The sequence below is a fragment of the Meleagris gallopavo genome, chromosome Z (assembly GCF_000146605.3).
Source record: "Meleagris gallopavo isolate NT-WF06-2002-E0010 breed Aviagen turkey brand Nicholas breeding stock chromosome Z, Turkey_5.1, whole genome shotgun sequence".
Classification (NCBI taxonomy): Eukaryota; Metazoa; Chordata; class Aves; order Galliformes; family Phasianidae; genus Meleagris; species Meleagris gallopavo.
Genome location: NC_015041.2, coordinates 22,813,022 through 22,836,253, shown reverse-complemented (window position 1 = coordinate 22,836,253; position 23,232 = coordinate 22,813,022). Strand labels below are relative to the sequence as shown.

Below are 23,232 nucleotides of genomic sequence, written 5' to 3'. Positions count from 1 at the left end.
CGGGGACGGGGACGGAGGCGGCCCCGCTGTCCCGTGCGAATGGGGTGCTCTCCGGTCTCGTCCCAGTGGCGTGAGGCACTGAACGCGCTGTCCTGTGCCCACAGCCGCAGAACGAGCACATCGAGCTGCACCGCAAGCGGTACGGCTACCGGCTGGACTACCATGAGAGAAAGAGGAAGAAGGAAGGGCGCGAGGCTCACGAGCGCTCCAGGAAGGCCAAGAAGATGATCGGGCTGAAGGCCAAGCTGTACCACAAGCAGCGGCATGCCGAGAAGATCCAGATGAAGAAGACGTGAGTAGCGCTGTCCTGGCATTGTGCTTCTGCACGGCGTCTGCGGGATTGAGACTGCCACAAAGGCCTGGCTGTCAGCTGTGTGGCACCTTTTACTTCTTACATCTTGCTTAATGCTGTTACAGAGTGCTTAAGACACTTCTGATGTCCTCTCTTCTCAGTGCCTTTTTTATTTTTTATTTTTTACCATTGCAATGAACACTCTTCCTAAAAGCATTCCTTAGTACATGCATTAATTAGTAATAGCAATTGCAATAACGTAATTGTGGCAGAATACAAAAACACTTTATTGGCTTTCAATCTAATGGCAGTATGACTACAGAATAGGCTTGGCTTTGTCTGTTAGGCCCTTTGCTTTAAGGCAGTTCCTTGGTAAGTGTCTTGTATTACAGTCTGAACAAACTGACAGGCTTCAGAGGGCTTTAATCTGCCAGCTGTTGTGTTAAGAGAAACTATTGGCTTCCTATGAAAAGTACTTGGGCTCTGTTCCTTAAATGTAAACTCTGTTCTTCCTTTAAAGAATATTTTGAATAGGCACAACCTAAGCTATTGTATCTCAAAACTTGCTTCTTTTCTGTTCTTAATATTGTGTTGCTGTTGCTGTTTGTTTCTCCTTGAAGAATTAAGATGCATGAGAAGAGAAATACAAAGGAAAAGAATGAGGAAAAAACACCTAAAGGAGCTGTACCAGCATATCTGCTGGACAGAGAGGGCCAGTCCCGGGCTAAGGTTCTCTCTAACATGATCAAACAGAAACGAAAAGAAAAAGCTGTAAGTAGCTGGATTAAAATTCAGATACTTAGTATTTCCTGTGGTGATGATCACTGTGTTATTGATGCTTAAGTGGCATCCAGCTTACAAGCAAGGTCTGATTATTGATCTTGTACAAAAGGTAAAACTTTGCATAGCATAGCCGCCTTGAGCAAAGTAAGCATATGCAAAGTCTTGATTTCCATAAGCTTAAATGCTGATTAAAATAAGTAGCTATTATAAGTAGCTATTAGTTGCATAAAACACATGGTTTACAGCTACTCTGATTAGTTAAATTTTATTTTATACTTTGACTATCCTGTTTCATTTAGAAATGGCACATACCTAATAACAGTTGTGTTTCCTATAGGGGAAATGGGAGGTTCCTTTGCCAAAGGTCCGAGCGCAGGGAGAAACAGAAGTTTTAAAGGTGATTCGTACAGGAAAGAGAAAGAAGAAGGCCTGGAAGAGAATGGTTACGAAAGTTTGTTTTGTTGGAGATGGCTTTACTAGGAAACCTCCTAAGTATGAACGATTCATTCGACCAATGGTAATGTTCTTGAAACTTTCAGATACTTTGGTAGTAATTATTTTAACTGTTTGGGGTTTGGCAAAGAATCACACAGAATGGCTTTGGATGGAAGGGACCTTAAAGACCATCTAGAAAGCTAGATGAAGTAGAATGAAGTTTCATCTAGGAACTTCTTCTATGACAGTGCACTTGATTACTACTGACTTAGAAAATTCGTATTACTTTCCTTTCTGAAATCTGAACTTAGACTAGCTGGAGGTACCCCTGCAGTCTCTGTCTGCATTGGAATATTTACATCCTGACTCCCATAACTGAGATGACATTAATAAGTTAAAGCCATGAGTTCTCAAATTAGCATGGGAAGATCTTCAGCAGAAGCACTTCAAAAGCTTCTTTCTTTTTCAAGCTACTAGGATTCTGTCAGCTGCAGGGGCTAACCTGTCAGACTCAAGTACTCCCTCCTTCTGATTTGTTAGCTAAGCTGAATGCACAGTAGGGGTGACAATATGCAAAGTAGCTGTTGTATCTGCCTGGCCTTTTCTTCCACAAATACAAGTAACAGTGTACAGGCCTTAGCAGTCTAGCAGCACAGAAGAAAAATCAGATTCATTATGACAGTGTAGTTTATTTATATAAATACTGAGTAGAAGCCTTGGATAGATTTTATTGACACACAAAGTGATACTGTATTTAGTACACATTACAGTGTACAGCTACCTAGACAGAAAGAGGTGTAATAGATGAGTATTTAATTGTTCACAATACATGAAAAGCATTTTCAGGTTTACAAGTATGAAGGAAAAAAATTAAGTTTAAAAACTGGTAATGCTTTACTATGAACACCTCACTTCTTCATGAAATGCACTTTATTTGTGGAAGCGATTGTTGTTTTATTACTGTTAAAGAAACTGCATTCTGAAACTAGCTGTTTAAAAAAAAAAAGTACCTAACTTCGTCATTAATCACGTTCTTAACAAGCCTTCTATAGTAAGCAAATTACTTTCCGTGTTCTGACTTGTTTTGTTCTTCCCGGTTTCATAAAATGCATAAACCTGAGGATGTAATGCTAGAAGTGTTAAATTAGCTGTGAGGACTTGAAGTATATACTAATGTTTTCTAACACCTTGTGCTACAGGGCTTACGTTTCAAGAAGGCACATGTGACACATCCTGAACTTAAAGCTACTTTTTGCCTGCCTATCCTTGGTGTAAAAAAGAATCCTTCTTCTCCTTTGTATACAAGTTTGGGTGTAATTACCAAAGGTACTGTCATTGAAGTGAATGTGAGTGAACTGGGCCTCGTGACACAAGGGGGCAAAGTTATTTGGGGTAAGTACTTTATCTAGTAGCAGCACTTCAGAACAAGCTTTAAGTCTTTATTGCCTGAGTGTATTGAGAAGCCCACGTCTTGTAAAGTGTAATAATTTATCCCTGTTGAGTTTTGGTTGTAGCAGGGGCAACTCCGGGACAGCTTTGAAAAGTTTTAATCTTAGGCTTTCAGTTCACACTTTGAACATCAAATTAGGTGAAGATCAGAAAAAGGACTTGCAGGACATAAGCAATCATATCAAGCAGTATTACAAGGCTAAGATTTATCCATGTGAATTATGAATGATTATGCCATGTTTTCAGTGAAAGTCATGTGCACAAACATCTTCATCGAATCTGAGTAACTTGTTTTAACAATGAGGCTGACTTGGACTATGACAGAACCTATGATTTTTATGAATTCCTCGAGGTTCTGTGTATGTTATAAAGACAGTGTGAGCAAGATATTTTGAGAACTGAAGTTTGCAGCTGATCAGAAAGCTGATGAGCTGCATTAGATTTGTAGTGCATTCAATTTTGAAACAGGAATTCCTTCCACTTCCAAGGGGCCTTGTGGATTAAATTTTCAAAATGGAAGAATTGTAATTTACTATATAACTTTTAATTTCCTTTTCTCTTTAGGAAAATATGCACAAGTAACAAACAATCCAGAAAATGATGGCTGTATTAATGCAGTTCTGCTTGTTTGATACTACACACTGGACACTGCCTTCTACAAAATCAGTGGAGTTTCAACAACTTTGGAAGATCTCTGGAACCTTCAACCAGTCAGGCATGCTGACCCCTTAAGTGTGCCAGAAAAGACTGTTCAGATTTTTATACTTAAAATCTGTTTCTTTATCTAACCACTGTCCAAATAAAGAGATTCAATTTTTATGTTTTGCTACTATGTTATGGATTTGATCTTACTCTTCGTGATTCTAGAGCAGCAGTCAAGCGGCTTAGATTATTTTCTGTAAATATTTAGCTCACATCCCTAGTGACAGGAAGTACAGCCATTATCTCCTGCGATGGTTTACTGTAAAGCTGAAGTTATGGAGATACGTAAGAACTTGCAGCCTGCTGCTGGGAATGCAGTTGGGGTGTGGAAGAATGCAGTCTTGCTGCAGACTGACATTAGAAATTTAACTCTCAGTTTGGTATTTGCCCTGGAGAAGGATGGGTTTGGATCACAAATGCTATGTGAGTGTGCAGGAAGGGAATCATAGAATGGCTTGGGACCTCAAGGATTACTGGGTTGCAACCCCCCTGCCCCAGGCAAGGTTGCCAGCCACTAGATCAGATACTAGATTAGGTTGCCCAACACCCCATGCAGCCCAATCTTGGAACAGCTCCAGGGATAGGGCATCTACAGCTTCTCTGGGCAGCCTGTACCAGTGCCTCACCACCCACTCAGTGAAAGACTTCTCCCTGACACCTAATCTAAATCTTCCCTCCTTTAGTTTAAAACTAAAACATTCTCCTTTGTCCTGTCGCTATCGGCCTGTGTAGAAAGTTGATTTCCCTCCTGTTTGTAATATTCCTTTAAATATCAGAAGGCAGTAATGTGAGAGTGGCACAACAGTACTGATATTACAATTCACCACAGCAATCTTGGGTGCTTTTAAGAAACATTACAGTGAAACTGAAGTCGCAAGCATCAGTTGGTAGTGTATATTTAGCTTCCATCTTCAAAATACAGGAAACAAAAACTGCTTTTACACTGACTTCTTCCAGACAAGAATTTTGTGGTAAATAAACTAGGCACCATCTATCACTACAAACACACACTGATATACACACCATTTATTCCTATTTTTACAGAGTACTTCAGTTCAAGCAGAGGAGCTTTTAAGCACAAATTTGAAGTAAAATCCTTAATTTTTTCCAGTTTATGAGAACCCTCTTATTCCGACAACATTGTAAGAGGGGACTTTCAAACAAAGCTCAAGGTTCTTCAGAAGCCAAATAGTGAGAAGTCTGGGGGGTTGTTTTTAAACACAAAAGAGGCAGCTACTTGCACCTGTCATGCCTGCAACAAGCTACAGGAATAAGCAGAGTACCAGATGATGGCAGATAAAATTTGAAAGAACCTGCCGAAACTGTCTAAGCCTCCTACTTAAATCAGAGTCAACTATAGTGGTCTGAGGACCATGTTCAGACAGGTTTTAACTATCTCTAGGGATGGTGACTTGCGATGGGCAATGAGATCCAGTGTTTGACCACCCTGAGTGTTTATAAGTTAGGAAGTTTAATGGAATTTTTTCAGTTTGTAGCCACTGCTTCTCGTTCTGTGATTCTGATTCTGTGATTCTGTTACTGAGCTCCACTAAGAATCTGGTTCCATCTTTATGCCCTCAGAGCAGGTATTTGTACAGAAGGGAAAGATGTCTGCTGCCCCAGCCTCAGACCTTTTAACTAAACTCTAGCACTCTCAGCCTCATGTACAAGCGATGCTCCAATCATGTTCATGACCGTAACAGCATTTCCAGATCAGGAACTCTAGCCAGGAGCCTCCTGCTTCTGCACGTTCTGTGATTTCTCTTACACCATCTTACAAAAGCAGTACTTTAACTGTTTCCCTCTCTTACAGGCTACTTTGTTAGTTTACCAGTTTGCCTTAGACTGGACTCTGTACTGTAACTGACTATGGTTCTTGTCTATTTCTGCAATGGTAAGTGATTCAAAACTAAAAGCAGGTCACAAGCTAGTAAGTAATTTGCTTGGGGAGAGGGCATTTTGTCAAAATGTTACATTACCTTTTAATGCATTTTAATAACATGAATAAACTCAGCTGCCTCAAGAGCACTACTATATTTTGTGTTGTAAATACATGACTTGTTGGCTGAGTAATACAATTATTGCAAATAAAATTACATTTTAAACACTATACAGAGTTGATAAGATCATAGTACTGCAGGATGATGGGAACTGCAAAATGCATACAGTAAACATACTTAAAAAGCTGTAGAATAGGCTGCTTCGTAAGATGCATAAGTTAATACGGTTTTTTTTTTTTTTTTTAAAGTACAGGAATTCTTTTTCAATGAATATGCTTACAGCATTTAAAGCTCTTCGGTAGCAGACAGATTGCAAGATAATAGATTGCAAAATACCACCTAATGTAACTACACTGTTTTGTTCTAGTGAATTAAACCACTTTAAAAGATGCCTCCTGCATAGCAGAAAGGAATCAAATACTTAAAAATAAATCACAAAATAAGTTTTATTACTTTTTCAAAACATTTCCAAAGCAGTCAAGACAATACAAAGAAAGGAAAATTCAGAACGCACTAACTAGCTCTAAGTACAGTACTCTAGAACAGCATCACATTTTTCATAGGATTTATAAACACTAGTTTAAAAAACATCTAACACCACATTCATGAAAATAAATATAGAAGTATATCCCCATGGTAATATCTTTTAACGGTCACTCGAGGAAAGGATGAAACTTAGGCCTATTTATTGCTGTTTTCATCCCAGTAGTGTTGATAAGTTCTAAATGATCGATTTGATTACTGACACCCACAAATGAAATGGAAAAGAAGTACACCAACAAACAAAGTATGACCTATTTAAAGCAAATTTAAACCAAATTGGAATAAATACATATTTTTATGTAAAGGGCTATGGAACATAAGAATGGCAAACAAGAATTCTGCAAGAAATGAAGAAACCATAAAAAACCATGAGAGACAAAGCAAGTTCTATTGAAAATTAAGCAGCAGTACAAGAGAAACGTTTTAACAAGTGATGCATTCAAACACAAAACCATTTACTATTTAAGTGTGAGGTTGAAATCACAAATAAAGATTCTTTAAACTCCATTCCCAGGCTAAATAAAGCTCAAAATAATACTGCTCGCTTTCACCATACACATCTAGTTCTCAGCATACCGTAACAGTATCTGGTACAAACAAATGAACTTGATGTTTTAATCATTGGTTGCTGGTGTGGTAAGATCTTAAATTCTTTAGCAATTCAAGTCAGACAGTGAACCGACAAAAGAAAAACTGTCAAGGCATAAAACAGTTTTTCCCAAGGTAAAACATTTCAGTCGATACTGCTGTCAGATAAGTTTCCTTGCTTCAATGTAACGAAAGGTATAGATTATTAAACTACTGTTCCAACTGGACAATCATCACAACAATACAAACTATTATTTAAATCAGTAGTTTGGTCTGGCTACTCAATATTTACTGCAAGACAACTGATGCCCAAGAAATTATTAGAGAAACAAACTCCACTCTAGCTCGAAGTACTCCTGTGATCACAGTTAAGAACTATTTCTAGATTTCAAGACCATACTGCTTATTAGAACTGCTAATTGCACCATGACTGCCCACAATAGGTAGATAACAATCAGGCCATTAGCTACTATCTCAGGTACCCCAAACAAACAGAGCTAGCTACCCAAGAGTACACCCAAAGACATGAATTTTAGCTCAGTATTTCAAAACTTTCTGGAATTTGATCAGATACCTGACTGTTTTCAGCAGAAACCAAGACTGACCTCATTTAATAATTCTGTTTTCCCTGCATTCAATACATAAATGTCCAAAGAATAAGATACTAATTGAAACTAGTTCCAACTTAGCCACGAAAAGAAATATCAGAAGTTAAATAACCTTCTCACAACGGGTTTTCCATCCTTACAGGGAAAACCAAATGACAAACATATGCATAAAAAAAAATCCATCTAAGGGAAATAAGTGGCTCCCAGTTGTTTGTGAACAACAGAATTCTTGAATGTGAATATATTTGTACCAATTGAAGTATTTAACAGATTAGTACGTAGTAAAGTTTGCTCTAGCAAACACAAAATGAATGACTAAAAACTGCATACAAAGAGCATTTTTTAAACTATCAGGTTCATCCTTAGCAATGTAACAGATGTGTGCTTTGTATGTATTTTTGTTGTTGTTGTTGTTGTTGTTTTTCTACAGTAACTTTGCATTATAAGACAAATCATACTATCGGTAACAAGTTTTGTTCCATATGCTATATAAAAAATGTTTAATTAGTTTTAGGAATTCTTAAGGTTCACTTGAATGTGTTTACAAACAACCATAAGAGATCTTGAACATTTGTCAGTTGCAGTGTTCATAAGTAGTAACTGCACGTTGACAGGGAGTTACAACCATGCTCAACATCCAACAAACTCAGTTATCTTATCCACTCTGAACTCTGAAGTTTGAATCAAAAATTTGTGTAATACATGTGTCTAATAAAAACAAAAGCAACACCTCCCACATAAGCCTTTTTTTTAACAGATTAAAAATAGGATTGTACTTCAACAGGTGAAATAAATAATAAGAGTACATCTTAGCTAAAACACTTTATAAATAGGCTTAAACTATAGGCATAAAATAGATTCTTACTTCAGCTTCATGGAGGGATAAAAATTAAGACAGCACTGCAACTATTCAAGCGAAGCCTAATATCAATTTTCAGAAGCCCAGCACTTCCAAGTCACAGTAGGAGACTAGTTTATTAATCTAAGATTAGATAGCACGGCAAATAGCCGTGTGATTTCATGTTACTAGAACCACTGTTCTTTCTTATTCCTTACTTTTCAGCTCTTTACAAGAGGAATTTCACTTACTGATATAAACATATTGCAAATTAAGGAGTAACTCAATGTAAAGCTGACAAATTATATTAAATATATACTTTGCTAGGAGAATTTCTGAAAATAAATATGCATAATAGCCTGTTTGTATTTCTGCTTGTATATAGCAAGGTTTAGTTCCTGTTTTTAGTAAGATCTATGAACTGGGAATCGTCTAGAAATTACAATCAATTTACAAAAAGGAAGTGGGAATCACAAATATTTGCAACAATCTCCTGATAACACCTAAAGGCATAGAAGTTTAGGAAAAAAAAAAAAAAAAAAAGCATTCGCTGAAACATCCACTAATACTTTGACACTAATAAATGTCACAATCACCTGAAATTTCAGAGTTCACAGGAGTCACATACCTGGCAGTTACAACATTTTAACAGCATCAGCTAATTATCCGGAAAACACAAAGCACCACTTCCAATCAGACCAATACTAGATCAAAAATTGTCTTGTCCCATAACATAACAAGTAAGCAAGTATCCATTCAGCACATGCAAGTAGTTAGGAAGGCTGTTCAAACAATTTCGTAAGTGTACTGGAGCCCTCACTCCATACATTCTGGGAAAACTCACACTTAATAAGACATTCACTTCGGAAGCTACAGATATAGTTTACTGTGCACACAACTCTAAACTCTAAACTTTATTTCAGGTGTGTGCTATGGTAGATGCTGCGCTGCTTTTGTTACTGGTAACTCAGCTGTTTCAAGTGATTAGCAAATCAAATTTGCTAGTTTGGAGTCAGAAGCAGAGCCATTCTCTCCAGTTTGACTCAATGAAGGATAGATGCTCCATTATGCTGTTTTGATCTACAGAGTTATAACTTCTTGTATATTTTGAGACCTAGAATTACAATCTGGCATTCTTCTAATCTCATCTGAAAAAGCCTGTGGGGAGTTAACAAGAAGAGAGGAGGGATGTTTCTTGTTCTCTACTGCGGAGAGATGCAGAACACTCGAATGTTTTAAATTCTTTTAAAATAATTTGTGATGAATGGCCTCATGAAATTCTATGAAAATTTTAGTAACTTTAACAAAGCCAGAATTTCACACTTCATTTTTCCTTCCAAGACTGACACCTGAAATATGCAAACTGTTCCTTTGCTAGCACAACTTTATTTAGCATGTATGCTTTATAAAAGAAGGAGACGAGCTGCTTATTTTCATACTCTGAAGAAGATCAATGTCTACTGGTTAAAAATTTAAGAAATCTTGAGCAAAGGTGATGAATCTCAAAAGGAAGTCCAACCCAGTATTTATTTTGAATGTCTGTGTCCTATACGTTTCAGTTACACCCTAGTGTTTTACATAAGTTTTTTTTGTACAAATAGATGAATTAACAACTTATTTTAAGCCGGCTTTCCTTTTTTCTTGGGTGGACCTTTGTAACCTTTGGCCTTTCTCCGCAAGTTTCTCCGATCCACAACGGGCACCTCAATTTCTGCTTCCTCAGAGCTGCTGTCAGCCGCCCGCTCTGATGTCTGCGTGTACTGCTCTGTCTGCGTGTACTGCTCTGTCTGCTCAGAAGACTCCTCCAAGTGCTCTTCTGTCTGGTTCTTCTGTCCTTCCTGTCCAGAAGGCTGCTGAAAAGAAACACTCTCCAGTTCAACCACTATCAAGGAGCTCTGACCCAAAGCAACAGAAGCCTCCTGTGAGTTCTGCTCTGCTTCCTCATTTTGATCTTCCACTGAGGAAGCTGGTTTGCGTGCCACGCTTTCAGAAACAGCTTCTTTAACTGCTTCACTTTTGGTAGAGTTTGGTAGCCCATTGTTTGAGACTTCTTCCTTTGATGTTAAAGCATTTACATTTTCAGTGGATGATTTTTTTTCTTCAGGTTCTTGCTTGTCTTCCTCAATGCCCTTCTTCTCCACCATTGCACTTTCTTCAGTCAGTACTTCTGAATCATTTGCATTTAAAACCTGAGGGTGTCCAAAACAAAGGGATTATTAATTTAAGATAGAAGAGGATGAACAACTTTTAACCTCAGCTAGCAACTACAAAGGATATTTTGGCATTCAACAGTTCCCATTAATGCATATACAGTCAATTAACCAACCCTCTCCTCCTCATTGCACAAAACTATTTTGTGAACTGAATTTGATATCCAGAGTACCCCACTATGTTTTCATATTCAAACTATAAAAAAAAAAAAAAAAGAGTAGACATATTCTGAAATTATACCCATGGAAAAATACCAGTGTTTCAAAACCACTGATGGTAAAATCTGTGTTATTGAAGAGTATTTTACCAGTAATTAATTGCTTGTATACTCAATCAGTGAAGATGTAGTAGATAAAATATAGATGTTGCTTTCAGACATATCCAACAAACAATTCAGAAAGAGCTGTTTCAGTACTGCCAAGGGATACTGGAGAAAATTATCGTAAATATATGCCCCACTTCTGCATATCAAAGCAGAAATGGTAGTATATTTTGTCAATGGATTTGCATCATCTGGCCTAATAACTGCATCTCCCAAGAATTTCGTACAGTGGTGGGGGCCTCCTCCTAACTGTTACATAACAGAAAGAGGAAACAGCAAAATATGTACATTCCAAATGAAAAACAACATTTTGTTTCAATTCTCTCACCTTCTCTGACACAGTGTCTTCTGAAGGCTTTGTTGAAGACTCAAGGATTAATGGAACAAGCAGTGTTAAGGGTTCTTCTTGACTCTCAGCCTGCAACTTTGATTCAACTCCTAGGACTTCACTTGCAGTTTCCTCTTCAGTGATAATGAAGGTCTTACTAGTTTCTTCTGCTACCTCCCCATTAAGAGATTCAGATGGAGTTCCCTAAAAATTACATTTTAAAGTCAAGATTATGCCAAGATTTATCCCTAACACAAGCAGTGTATGTGTTGTAAATTTGTTCTTTAGTAAGAAAAGCACCTACCTTCAGGTAGCTTGAAATACATAGTAAATCCAGCACATACCAGCTATGCAATTACTAATCCAGCACATTAACTTGGCATTGTTACCTCTCCTAAGTTTCTGACTATAGCTTACAGTTAACAGCCAAACCGAGTAGCATATATGCTACAATCATTCCTTGATATGCAAGATGATGAGCCCAGCACAGTTTATTTTCCACTTTCTCAGAAATCAGTAAGAATATAAAATCCTGGAGGTATCATCAGGCACTAAGGATACTCCAAGATCTAAATTTAAGCTTGTATACAGTAACAAGACTTTGTTTAAATCCAACTTTTATCTATAAAGCCAAGCAAGCTTTACAGTGAGAAGAAAGAGGCAACAGTTGTCAGTGAAGCACATCACCTATTGATTTCTTCAGTTAATCTTTTTCCCTTTTTTCAGAGGTGCTGGATCAGACTTTGACCTTATTCCAGTTCTCTGCAATATCTAAGAAGCTCAAATTAATCAAGAACGCTATGTCAATAAACAAGCTAAACATTTATTCTGCTGAAGAGCCTAAGAACTCTACTTCAAAAAAATCATGAAATACTGTGATTTCGAAGGGACCCACAAGATCATCAACTCCAGCACCTGACTCCACACAGGAACATCCAAAAGCCAAATCTTACCTTCAAGATCACTTCTTCAAACATCTCCTGAATTCCAACAGGCTTTATGTTATGACCACCATCCCAGAGAACCTGTTCCAGTATCCAGCCACACTCTGGTGAAGAACTTTTTCCTAATTACCAACCTGACCCTCCCATGAGGCCTCTTCATCAATTCTCTTGGGCCCTGCCACTGTCACCAGAGAGCACAACTCAGTGCTGCCCCTCAGCTCCCTTGATGAGGGGCTGAAGTTGCCATGATGCCTCCACTCAGACTGCTCTTCTCTGGGCTGAACAAACCAAAGATATCAGCTGCTCCTCAAACATCTCGTCCTCTCAACCTTTCACCATCTTCACAGCTCTTATTTAGATGCTCTCTAATAGTTTTATATTCTTTTTATATTCTGCCAAAAACTACACATTGTGCTTGAGGTGAGGCTACATCAGCACAGAGCAGAGAGAGATAACCCCTTCCCTCAAACAGCTAGCAATGTCATGCCTGATGCAATAAGTTTAAAAGAATTTTCCATTATCAGTAATTCTGTACAAGTTTTAGCTTCTCCGATATGCTACTCAACAAAGCATTGGTGCAAAAACTGAACAATCACATAGATCAAGGCAGCAAGGAAACATATTCAATGGAAACTGTAGCCACACTCTGAATACAGTCATCTCCTGTGATTATTAGAAACCATCTTACCTCCTTCTCACTCAACTTCTCAGATGGTGATGTATGTAGCTCAGTTTCTAATACACTCTGGTCCTCTTCTGAAGTGATCATTTCCTCACCACTTTCAACATCAACCTCAGGTTCTTCCTCAATAACTTCTAAGCGTTTAGATGTGCGAGTGGGAAGTTCTGGCCTGTAGCAAATAGTTATATGTAGACCCCAGTCAGATTTTATTTTACGCCAGCATAACAAGAGGTCAGAGACAGAGATGTCTCCCAGACTGCACAGCACTGCAGATACACATCCAGTTATTACAGCAATAGTCTGTGCTGTATGAGTACAGATATTTTTACTCTAATGATGACCAATCTATGATAGAACAAAGTTCACTTATAAATACAACTTAATGCCTCCCTATTTTATTATAGTTATTTCCAGTATCTGTATCAGAAATGGATGTTTTGGTGCTATCATTCTCCATATGTTTCAATTTCTTTTCTCACAACAGGCTTTATCTACAGTAATTTTAAGATCAAGCAAGCAAAGTATAAATAAAACAGAAGAAATTCTAGTTACCACAGTGGGAAAAACTACTATAATTGGTGACTGCCCGAGCAAAAGAATAAAAAATAATAAAAAATCATCTCCTTTACCTGCCTGCTGATGCACGAGGAACATTTTCCTCATCTCCTTGCGATATTTCAGGTCCAGATTCCTGGCTATTTTTTCCTGTCTTGGGACGTTTTAAATGACTGATTCGTGTCTGAATGGAAACGTGTGCTACGCTCGGCTCTTCAGAAAAATAAACAAATAAACAAGCTCAGGTGAACAAATGCAGTTTAAGATATATACTCTGATCATTCATTAAAGCTACTAAGTGCAAGTAAAACAGCATTTCACTGTGGTACTTATTTTCTGAATATACATACATAGCTTTTTAGTAAGACCCATAACAAATAATTTTATCCAAAGACTTCCAAATGTGCTTGAGTTGGGCCACAGCACCATAGAGGAAGGCATGTTTCCACATGCTTCTTAGATGAACGCGCTAAGCTAGAAGGCAATAAAAGAGCTTGCTGACCTACTAATCCATTATAATTACAATACTGATAATCAACATTATTCTTACCTTCAGATGTGCTTTCATGGTCATCCAATGATTCTTGGTCTTTTTGAGAGTCAGCCTGATAAAAAAGCAAACCCAGTATTACTCAAAAATTCAGAAATCTCTGAAATACCTTCAATTCCCTATCTATGGTTGTATCTTTGAAAATATTTTTATGGAACTGATAGTGGGGAAGAGTGACTATAACCACTCCTAATTTAGTATGTATATACTTACATACACACAGCACTGAAAGCTTTTGCTTTAGAGTACTCTACACTTGAAAGCAAAAAATGTGCTTTAAAGAAGATTGAAGACAAAATTTTCAAGCAATTTGCATTGTTATAGCAAGTCTGTTTTGACTAATACGCAAGTGATTGCTGCTGACAAGAATTTTGGTACATGAATATTTATTTTCTTGCCACAGTAAACTGTAAGAGCCCTTCACATTAAAGCACAGTCTGAATTGAAGGTAATTCTTTTCTGTTCTGAATCTGTTTTAGAAACAAGTCTGTACAAAAATAGCAATTTAAGTAAACAAGACGTATTGGTTAAAAGAATTGTATTATGTCTTGAAAGTCCTAATAATTTTAATGCAAAAGTTTCTTTTGTTTTTAAATGCATATATAGTCAACTTTAATCCAGGTCTGAGAGAGTCTGGCAAAAAGACATCAGACAGCTGGCAAAATATTCCCAGCTGCCCTAAATACTGCCCTAAAGAGACTTTGCAAATACATTCAATTCCTCTACTAACTAGCAGATCTTGATTAAGAAGAAATTTGATATATTATTTGCTTAGAGTAAAAAATGGCAGAAATGTTCAGATAATGAAACTGCCGTCTTCCATTACTGGCTTGTTATTTGTCCATTCTTAAGTGTTTCAAGTGTAATTCCCTTATTTCTGTTATATGGCAAAGAAAATAACAGGTGTCTGTGCATATCTGCCCTGGAACAGATAGAGCAGGTAAGGAAAAAGCTGAGAAAACAAGAGTCTCAGCAGAGCCAGCTCTGAAGACCAAAGTCTTGTAAAGCCCCATCTAGGAAGGCCCCAGTGCAGCTAAAAGACAAGTGGAAGCAAGTGTGTGGTGAGACCAGCAGTGTTTATGGAGTGGGCCTTGCAAAGCCCAAGGATATTAGCTGGAAGAGAGAGAAAGCTGGCACAGCTGCCGATCAAAGGCAGGTCATCTCTCATGGAGAAAGTAAATAAAAGTACTTCACTATTGAAATAACATGCTTAAGTGCACACTTTGATAGAGGAAGGGTCAATTATCCCAGATGGCCTCACCAGAAAGCCATCCAAATGTAGCATAGTGTCCACTACCAGTGATTTCAATTAAGAATGGAAAATTGTTTCCAAAGTGACTAGACAAGAACTGTGATGGTCTGACTGGGATGAAGTTAAGCTGCTTCTTCCAAAGCAGCAATGGATGTTTCTTATCTCCTAACTCATTTTTCTAAAATCATCTTTACTAAAAGCATGAATATTTTTTCTGCATTTTTATTCTGGCTCCAACATAAGACCTGAAAGTAACCCGATATAAATAACAAGGTTTTTTTCTTGATTATTCACTTTAAAACAGGAATCTATAGGATGCTAGGAGCCTTTCTTTTCTGTACAAAGAGAAGGGTCCATACTAGTGTAGCTGACAAAATTTAACAGGACACTTATTATACTTGAATTCTATTTCGTAGTTTTATTTTAACCATGTAGTCAACAAAAGACAGTATCCCATAGGTTATCTTTAAGAGATCAGATCAGACAAAAAAAAAAAAAAGAAAAGAGCCTACTGATGCAGCAGTGACACAGGTTGCAAGCACAGCCAGCACACACTGTTAAACCCTCTCTCCTTATGTTCTTTTCCTTCTCTCATCCATACCATCCCAGTATCTCAATTTCTTTTCTGCAAGTTAGAAGAGGATTTTGTGTTTGAGCACATGACAATCTGAGGTGTGCACAAATTACAAATATCAAAGTAAGAATATAGCTATTGCTCTTAGCTGCTGTAGGTAACAGCATTGGCAATAACCTGCATCCAGTTTCCTGCTTCTTTTTTAACCTAATTTTCAGCACAACTCAAAAAAAACAAAAACAAAAAACAAAACAAACAAAAAAAAACCACCAACCAAACACACACAAAAAAAACAACCCACAACAAGTGGCCCCATGCAGATTCTGCAGTTTGAAACAGTTTCAATCAAGCTTTCAATATATAAGAATTTATAGAGTAATGATAAATCATTCTAGCATTAAAACATAAAATAAAACACTATAAAATAATGTGAAAGCATAACTTCACAGGATGTTTTTCTTCAGCTTTAAGGAAAGGTGAGTTTTTCTGTTTTTTTGTTCTGGTTTTGTTTTATTTAGTGATCCAACAGCTTTCAAAGCATTGCAGAGCCTTGTTTCCAGTTCTTGAAGAACAGTCTGGTTGTGCAGACAGCTTGTATTTTCCATGTAGAGCTGTACACAGTACAGCTGAGAAGTGTCAGTAAAGGGGTGCCAGTAATTCTTTCAAGCTGGGAGGTGTTGGGAGCACTTTGGAATCTGTTACTTTACTGTTCTTCAAAAAGAGCCATGAATGTCTTAAAAACTACTAATATCTCTTTGCTGTTCCCTCCAAGGATACCTATATAGCTATACAACCAAAATATGAGGTTTTGGATCTTTTTGGTGAAATGATCATTAGTGATTATCAGTGATGATGGTGTCAAGACTGTTATAACCTTAAAACTAGCATACACATCAAAGACAACTATGAGTTATTGCTTCTTACCATACAGAGATTAAGAATGTCACTACTTTGCAGGAAGTTGCAGTACTCCTACTCCTATACAGATAATCTGCAGCCCAGAATGCCAAACAAACATTTTCAATTGTATTGAACTGTGATGTGAATGTGAACTTCTATAAGCACTTTTCCTCATTTTCTCCACTTCTCCTGTGATTCTGCTGTTCAACAGCCTTTCTAGACAGTTCAATCTCAGAGCCAGTTGAAACTCTCTCCTCTTCTATACCATTAGAAAGTGACAACCCCAACTATTATGCAAATAGTTGTAACACAGACCTCCCTACACAGACCTCAGCAGAAAAAAGTGAGGACCTCTTTTTCCCCACAACCAAGGGGGTATTTTTAATCCCAAGTTAGTTTGTCACATTAGTGGAAGACAACTTCCATGCAAAAAGTAACTAAAGCACTTGTCTTCTATAATGGAGATGTGAGCCAATTAAATTCTGAAATAAACAACAACAGCACAGAGCTGTTGGATTGGGTCCAGAGAGCCATGAAGAACAGAGGGCTGGAAGACAGGCATGGAAAGTATAGGTTGCCTGCAAAACCAAAGACTGCTCTTCAAGAACTTGAAACAAATATCAAACATGCACAGCATTTAGTTGGATTACACGCATTAATCTGCTAAAATCCTTCATTAAGTTCAGAAATTCGTTCTTTTGTAGAGTTAAAAACATATACTGACCATGAAGAACTGGTAGTTAGAGTTAGTATATGATATGATTATGGAAGACTCTTACAGTTCAAGCTTTATTAGTAAAGAAGAAACTGTATGTGTACCTACACTTAGCTGTGTTTCTGGCTCAGTCTTCCGTTCATTTGCTGCAGATTGCCGGAAACTCACACTTGCTTTCTGAGAGCCCTCTGTTAATAAAAACATTCAGTGACAATGGGGAAAAAAAGACAGCTATAGTATCTTCATATATCAATTAACCACTTCTAATATGATACCAGAACAACAGCGAAGAAGTCTTTCTACTAGTCTCCATAGGCAACGTTCACAGAAGTCACTGTCAAACCAATACAACTTTCATAAACCATAAGGGAACAACAAAATAAAATCATCCATACTTGCGAGTTCTTTCTTTTGCAATACAGAGACAATGGATTTTCTCTGGAACCAAAATCCAGCTCCTTCCACTTCGCAAAAAAGGTCATTATTCCCAGGGTGCTTCTCAAAATAGTGATTACAAGCTGAGAAGAGAAAAAAACAAACAAACAAAACTGTATTAGAAACAGTATATATTCATTCTTACCTCCATTTTTGAGGTTTATCTGAAATAAGTTAATTTGCAGTCTTTCATCAATCACCACAGAAAGAACTGCTTGACAAAACAGCCCAGTCTAAACAAACATGATTTCCTTGCTTTCTGTTACTATCATCAGCTGAAAATAAAATTTGAAGGGCCTTTTTCCCCCTTCTTCTCAAAGCACCCTCTTCAGAGTTTTATAACTTAATTTCTCACTGTCCCTGCTGATCACAAGTTTCTCTGGGCAGCCTGTTCCAGTGCCTCGACAACCTCTGAGTAAAGAATTTCTTCCTTATATCTATCTTGCGTCTACTCTCTTTCAGTAGAAAGTACACATTGCCCTGTCTGTACAGGTCCTTGTAAAAAGTCTCTATCCATCTCTTTTATAAGCCCCCCTTAAGTTTCGAAAGGCTGCGGTAAGGTCTCCTCTGTGCCCTCCTCTTCTCCAGGCTGAACAAGCCTCCCTCAGCCTTTTTTCGCAGGCTCTTATCTGAATCCATTATAACAAGTATAATGCCTTTCTGATGCTAGCCATGCCTCTTTTAATGCACATCTCTGTTCAGTTGGCTTCCTGAACTACGAGTGCCCCCACCAAGCTCATGTTGTACTACTACACATCCACCAGCACTCTCAAATCCTTCTTCACAGAACTACTCTCAATCCATTCATCACCTAGCCTTTTTTCATTTTTGGGATTGTCCAGATCTGATGGAGCCATGTTGAACTTCATGAAGTCCACATGTACCACCCTCAAGAGTGTCAAGGTCCCTCTGGACAGCATCTATTTCCTCTAGTCTATCAACTGCACCGCTCAGTTTGGCATCACCCAAAATCTTGCTGAGAGTGCACTCAATCCCACTGTTTATGTCATTAAGGATTTTAAACAGTATTGGTTCCAGCACTAACCCCAGAGAGGCATCTTGGTGTCCATCTGGAAACTGAGTTGTGGAATGCAACTACTTGAATACAGCCATAAAGCCAATTCCTTAACCAATGAATAATCCAACCAAATCTCTCTCTCTCTCCAGTTTAGAGACAAGGACCATTGCAGGGGACCATGTGAAATGCCTTACAAAAGTTAAGAAAAGGGTATCAGCTGTTCTTCTCTTACCCATCAACACAGTCACTCCATGACTGCTCCAACAGGGAAACGGATTAGCTGTTAAATTATATTCAGTAAAATTTGTTGGCTAAAACTAGCAGGAGAAAAAAAAAAAATTCTCCAGCCAGATCCAACAGGAAACAGCAGTAATTAGAAAAGTAGAAAATTTCCAGAGGCTAAGTAGGAAGCCAGATGAAAATGTTAACAGAAATAAGCGAAATAAGCCTGGCAGATATACAGAAAATAAGACAAGCCCAGAGAACCTGGGCAAAGGAAACACTTCTTCCCTGAATAGTCCCAAGCAATATTGTTTCCTGAACGTTTGTGGTTCTTAGCGACATCACTCTCCCAGGCTATCAATGAAAAAGCCAGAAGTGGTTTCCTTGCACGTTTTTTTTCCTTTGTGTATTTAAGTTAAACAGCCTAGCATGCTCACCTGACAAGACAATCTGAGAAAGAATGAATTCAATGACCTTTTGAGACTTTCAAGCAAGTAAGCAAAAGGTGGTACAAAGAAGATACATACAGAGAGATCATACCCAGAACAACTCAGCCCACTCTGGAAGGAATACAGCTGTAACCTGCACAGCTAGGCATAAAGCCAACAGAAATCCAATAATTTAACTTCATACAGAGGATTAAACTCTAATCAGGAAATACTCGGCAATATTATACAAATCAGGATTTTCAGCCTTCAATGAAGAGCAGAACATTTCACACAAACTGAGGATGTGGCCATAAATACACAGCTGGAATGACAGCAATAATGTGACATGTGAAGAAAGCACAAAGAAGATCAGAATAATAAATCAAAGAACTTGCCTTTGAACAAGAAAGATGATAGTGGATACCGTAGACCAAGAGGGGCTTCAGTAAAAGATTCCACAAAGTCTTCTAATATCATTAGCCCCAGGTCTTTCCCACGACACTTCTTTCTTACAAAGATTGTGTCCAGCACTGGTAGCTGGTAACAGTAAGTATGGTATGGGCTTACAGAAGCTCCTGAATTAATAGAAACAAGAAATATCCATTATTATTTCAGTAGATTTTTAGAGTATTTTTAGAGTATCTAGAGTATCTATCTTGAAGACCTCATTTTGCCAGTTACTGCGAACCACATCAAAAGCAAGAAAAAAAACCAAACAAGCAGAAAACAAAAATGAAAAACCACAACCCTTTCTCCTAATAAGGAAAGAGAGAGAAGCAGAGAAGCATATAGTTGCCTATAAGATATACTTTGTCTTGAGACTAACAAATGTGCTTCATTTTAAAAATGAGGACAGATAGTTACATCAGTTAGATGCCCTCTGGCAAACTTATCAAGCTCCACTACTCTTTCCTAACCGTCTGTATCTGAAGATCTCCACGTGGAGATTAACTAAGAACCAAGAACTACTAGCAAGAAATTTTAACTGCAGTCTGGCTTTTCTTGACTTCAGGAAAACACCAATGCACTAGACTTGCAAGGCTTCTAAGGCTATTTTTCCAAATAACCTCCTTATCTCCATTCCCCATTTCCCCACAGTTCATAAGTCTTTTACCTGCAGGTTTAACAGAATAGAACCCAACAGCCTCTCCTTTTCTCCACATGATCTTAGCATAGTCATCACTGTTGTGACAAAGGAATGGGGTCTCGTTTCTCTCCATTTCATTTTTGCGATAGATAATTCGATTCAGAACATACAGAACTATCCTCTCCCCCACAGAATTCACCTAAAGAAACACAGAATAACATTTCAGAAGAGTGATCAATTCAGGTGATACACAGCAGATATTTTATTCTTCAAAGTTGCCAGCTAACAAATCTGTAAATGGAGTCAAGACAAGCAGGTTCAACCTAGACAAGCTCCCAGGTTTGAGAGCTTGGATATAGTTTCATGCCATAGAAAGTATAAAGCACTACCACAGATCGAGTATCTTTCACAACATGTCAATCCCAATCCAATGGATAAAAGAGAGGTACCAGGGGTGTGTGAGGCGGGGAATGTTTTAACTGAAAACTGTTGTCGCTACAATAGCAGTATGGCAGCCTCAATCTTCCCAGGCTAGCAGGTAACTGAAATCCTACAGAGGAGGCATTAGAAAACACACTGGATAGCAGGATTTAGCACACTCAATGATTGCTGACACAGTGATAAGCACAGAGTGCAATGCAGTGGGAAAACCAGTTGCAGCATTTTCTGTGGGACAAAACAAGAAATTCAATACCATTTTCTCTGTCCTGCAGGGTTTCTCTCACAAATGTGATTTAAATTTACTACTATCCTAAGCACTGTAAAGGAAGAATGAAGGAACCATGTTCCCTTTCCAATGCCTAAGGTTTCAGCTACCCCACCTGTAGAGATTCAGCTTTTCTTGTTGCACACCGTCCTACACTTACGAAGAACACAGAAAACAATGCAACATGCCAAATTATCTAGAGTGAATCTAATACAAGATTCAAAGACTGCCCAAATTCCACCAGCAGATAAAAATGAAGTTCCTGGAAAGATAGAGGTTTCCAGTTTCAGGAAAAAAAAAACAGCACAAGTGTTAGTAGTCTTGACAAAGCTTAATGAACAAAAAAAGCAGATACCAACAAGTTGTTTTCCCAAACCCCATGTGTTGCCTACTGCAGAACACTAGCTCCAATGCTTCTCTATCAAACAGGTTCCTTTCAATATTTTTAGTTTACCAGTTTCCCAATAAGACTGATATGTATTCCTGTAACACAGTGCTCCATGGAAAGATGTTCCAGTATAACCAAATATACTGCATTCTGAAGAGTAAGGAAAAAACATTTCATAGAATCACAGGTGTTGGAAGGGACCTTCCAACATTGGATTAGATAATCTTTGGAGATTATCTAATCCAACTCCCTGTTAAAGCAGGCTCTCTACAGTAGATCACACAAGAAAGCATCCAGGTGGGTGCTGAATATCTGCATAGAAAGAGATTCCCCAAACTCCATGGGCAGCCTGTTCCAGTGCTCTATCATCCTCAAAGTAAAGAATTTATTTTGCCCATTGCCTCTTTTCCTGTTGCTGCAGAACACTGAAAAGAATATGATACCACCCATTCGGGTCCTGTACTTCAGATATTTCTAAAAATATTTACAGTCACCTCTCAGTCTGAATACATCTAGGTCTCTCAACCTTTCCTCATATGGGAGATGCTTCAGGCTCCTAATCATCTTTATGGTGCTCCACTGGTCTCTTTCTACATGATTTTTCTTTTTTTTGAACTGGAGAGCCCAGAACTGGACATAGTACTCCAGATGTGGTCTTGATAGGACAGAGTAGAGAAAGGAAGTTCACCTCCCTCGACCTACTGGCCACACTCATTATAATGCATTCCACTTAATGATGTCTTAGCACCATTAACATGGAAATACCTTGCATACATAATTAATGCACTGAAGTGCTCTGTAAACACTTTCACTAGAAAATTCTCTTCCCACTAGTACTACTCCTTTCTCCCTTGTTTTCTTATGTAAGGTAGCTAACTCATTTCTGAATAAAGTAGAAGAGCGTATTATCTCAGACAATAGTTAGTTGCCATCACATGTTGAAGGATAGAAACAAGTGCTAGGTAAACACCATAAAACTTTACCTGCTGAAGCCCTTCTCTAGAAGGAACAGATGTTTTCAAAATGTCATCAACTAACCACCACCGGTCAGCAAGAAACAGGGCTACAGCTTGAGAGAGTCAACAAGCGAAAAAAAATTAGTGATTCTTGTCATTCCAAAAGAAGATATTAATTGTAGCTGTCAAACAATAAGGAATACCACTATAGTAATTAAAGTAAACATCTACTACTTGGCACTAGATTAATGCAGCTTTTACTACACTACCTTAGCACAATATTCCTGGTGCTACATACCCCCTTTGTTCCCCTCCCTTACGCAACTGTCCCGTTAAAATCTTGCTTTAAAAGCAAAAACAGTAAAATTAGATGTAGATTTTGTACAGTATAACACAGAAACTGCTTTTCAGACACAAATGCTGTCCTTCACCACTGTACTCTAGTACCTCTTTTCATCACAATCTGGGCCTGCGAAGAGGAGTCTAGTGTGTGTGCATACTTTATTTCTGGGTTGTGAATTGAGATAGATACTGAATGGATATAGATCTGTTCTAGAGAGTCACGTGAGTGTAAGAAGGCTGATGGCCAAATGATTAGTGTTTAGGAAGAATGCTCTGCTAGCATTTGTGGCACACTTGGATATCATATACCTAGTACTATATGGAAGACTGTAAGGGAGAAAAGGGGAAAAAAACACAAGGAAAAGTGAGGGGGAAAAAA

At 38.0% G+C, this 23,232-nt stretch overlaps 2 protein-coding genes across 2 annotated transcripts; one reads left to right on the top strand and one right to left on the bottom strand.

Annotated features, from left to right (window-relative positions):
• Positions 1-70: 70 nt before the first annotated feature.
• On the top strand, positions 71-3,778 carry NSA2 (NSA2 ribosome biogenesis factor). The gene is made up of 5 exons (XM_019610447.1): positions 71-292; positions 913-1,063; positions 1,413-1,592; positions 2,710-2,902; positions 3,524-3,778. Exons 1-5 carry the CDS (start codon positions 225-227, stop codon positions 3,589-3,591), a joined length of 660 nt encoding a protein of 219 aa, XP_019465992.1. The 5' UTR covers positions 71-224; the 3' UTR covers positions 3,592-3,778.
• Positions 3,779-3,889: 111 nt separating this feature from the next.
• FAM169A (family with sequence similarity 169 member A) lies at positions 3,890-22,634 on the bottom strand (the record flags this gene model as incomplete). The annotated part of the gene is made up of 10 exons (XM_010725572.3): positions 3,890-10,427; positions 11,100-11,303; positions 12,732-12,894; positions 13,355-13,493; positions 13,831-13,885; positions 17,380-17,459; positions 17,667-17,789; positions 19,770-19,949; positions 20,489-20,660; positions 22,539-22,634. Coding segments are annotated over 10 exons (1,782 nt in total), but the record flags the coding sequence as incomplete, so codon positions are not given.
• Positions 22,635-23,232: the final 598 nt, after the last annotated feature.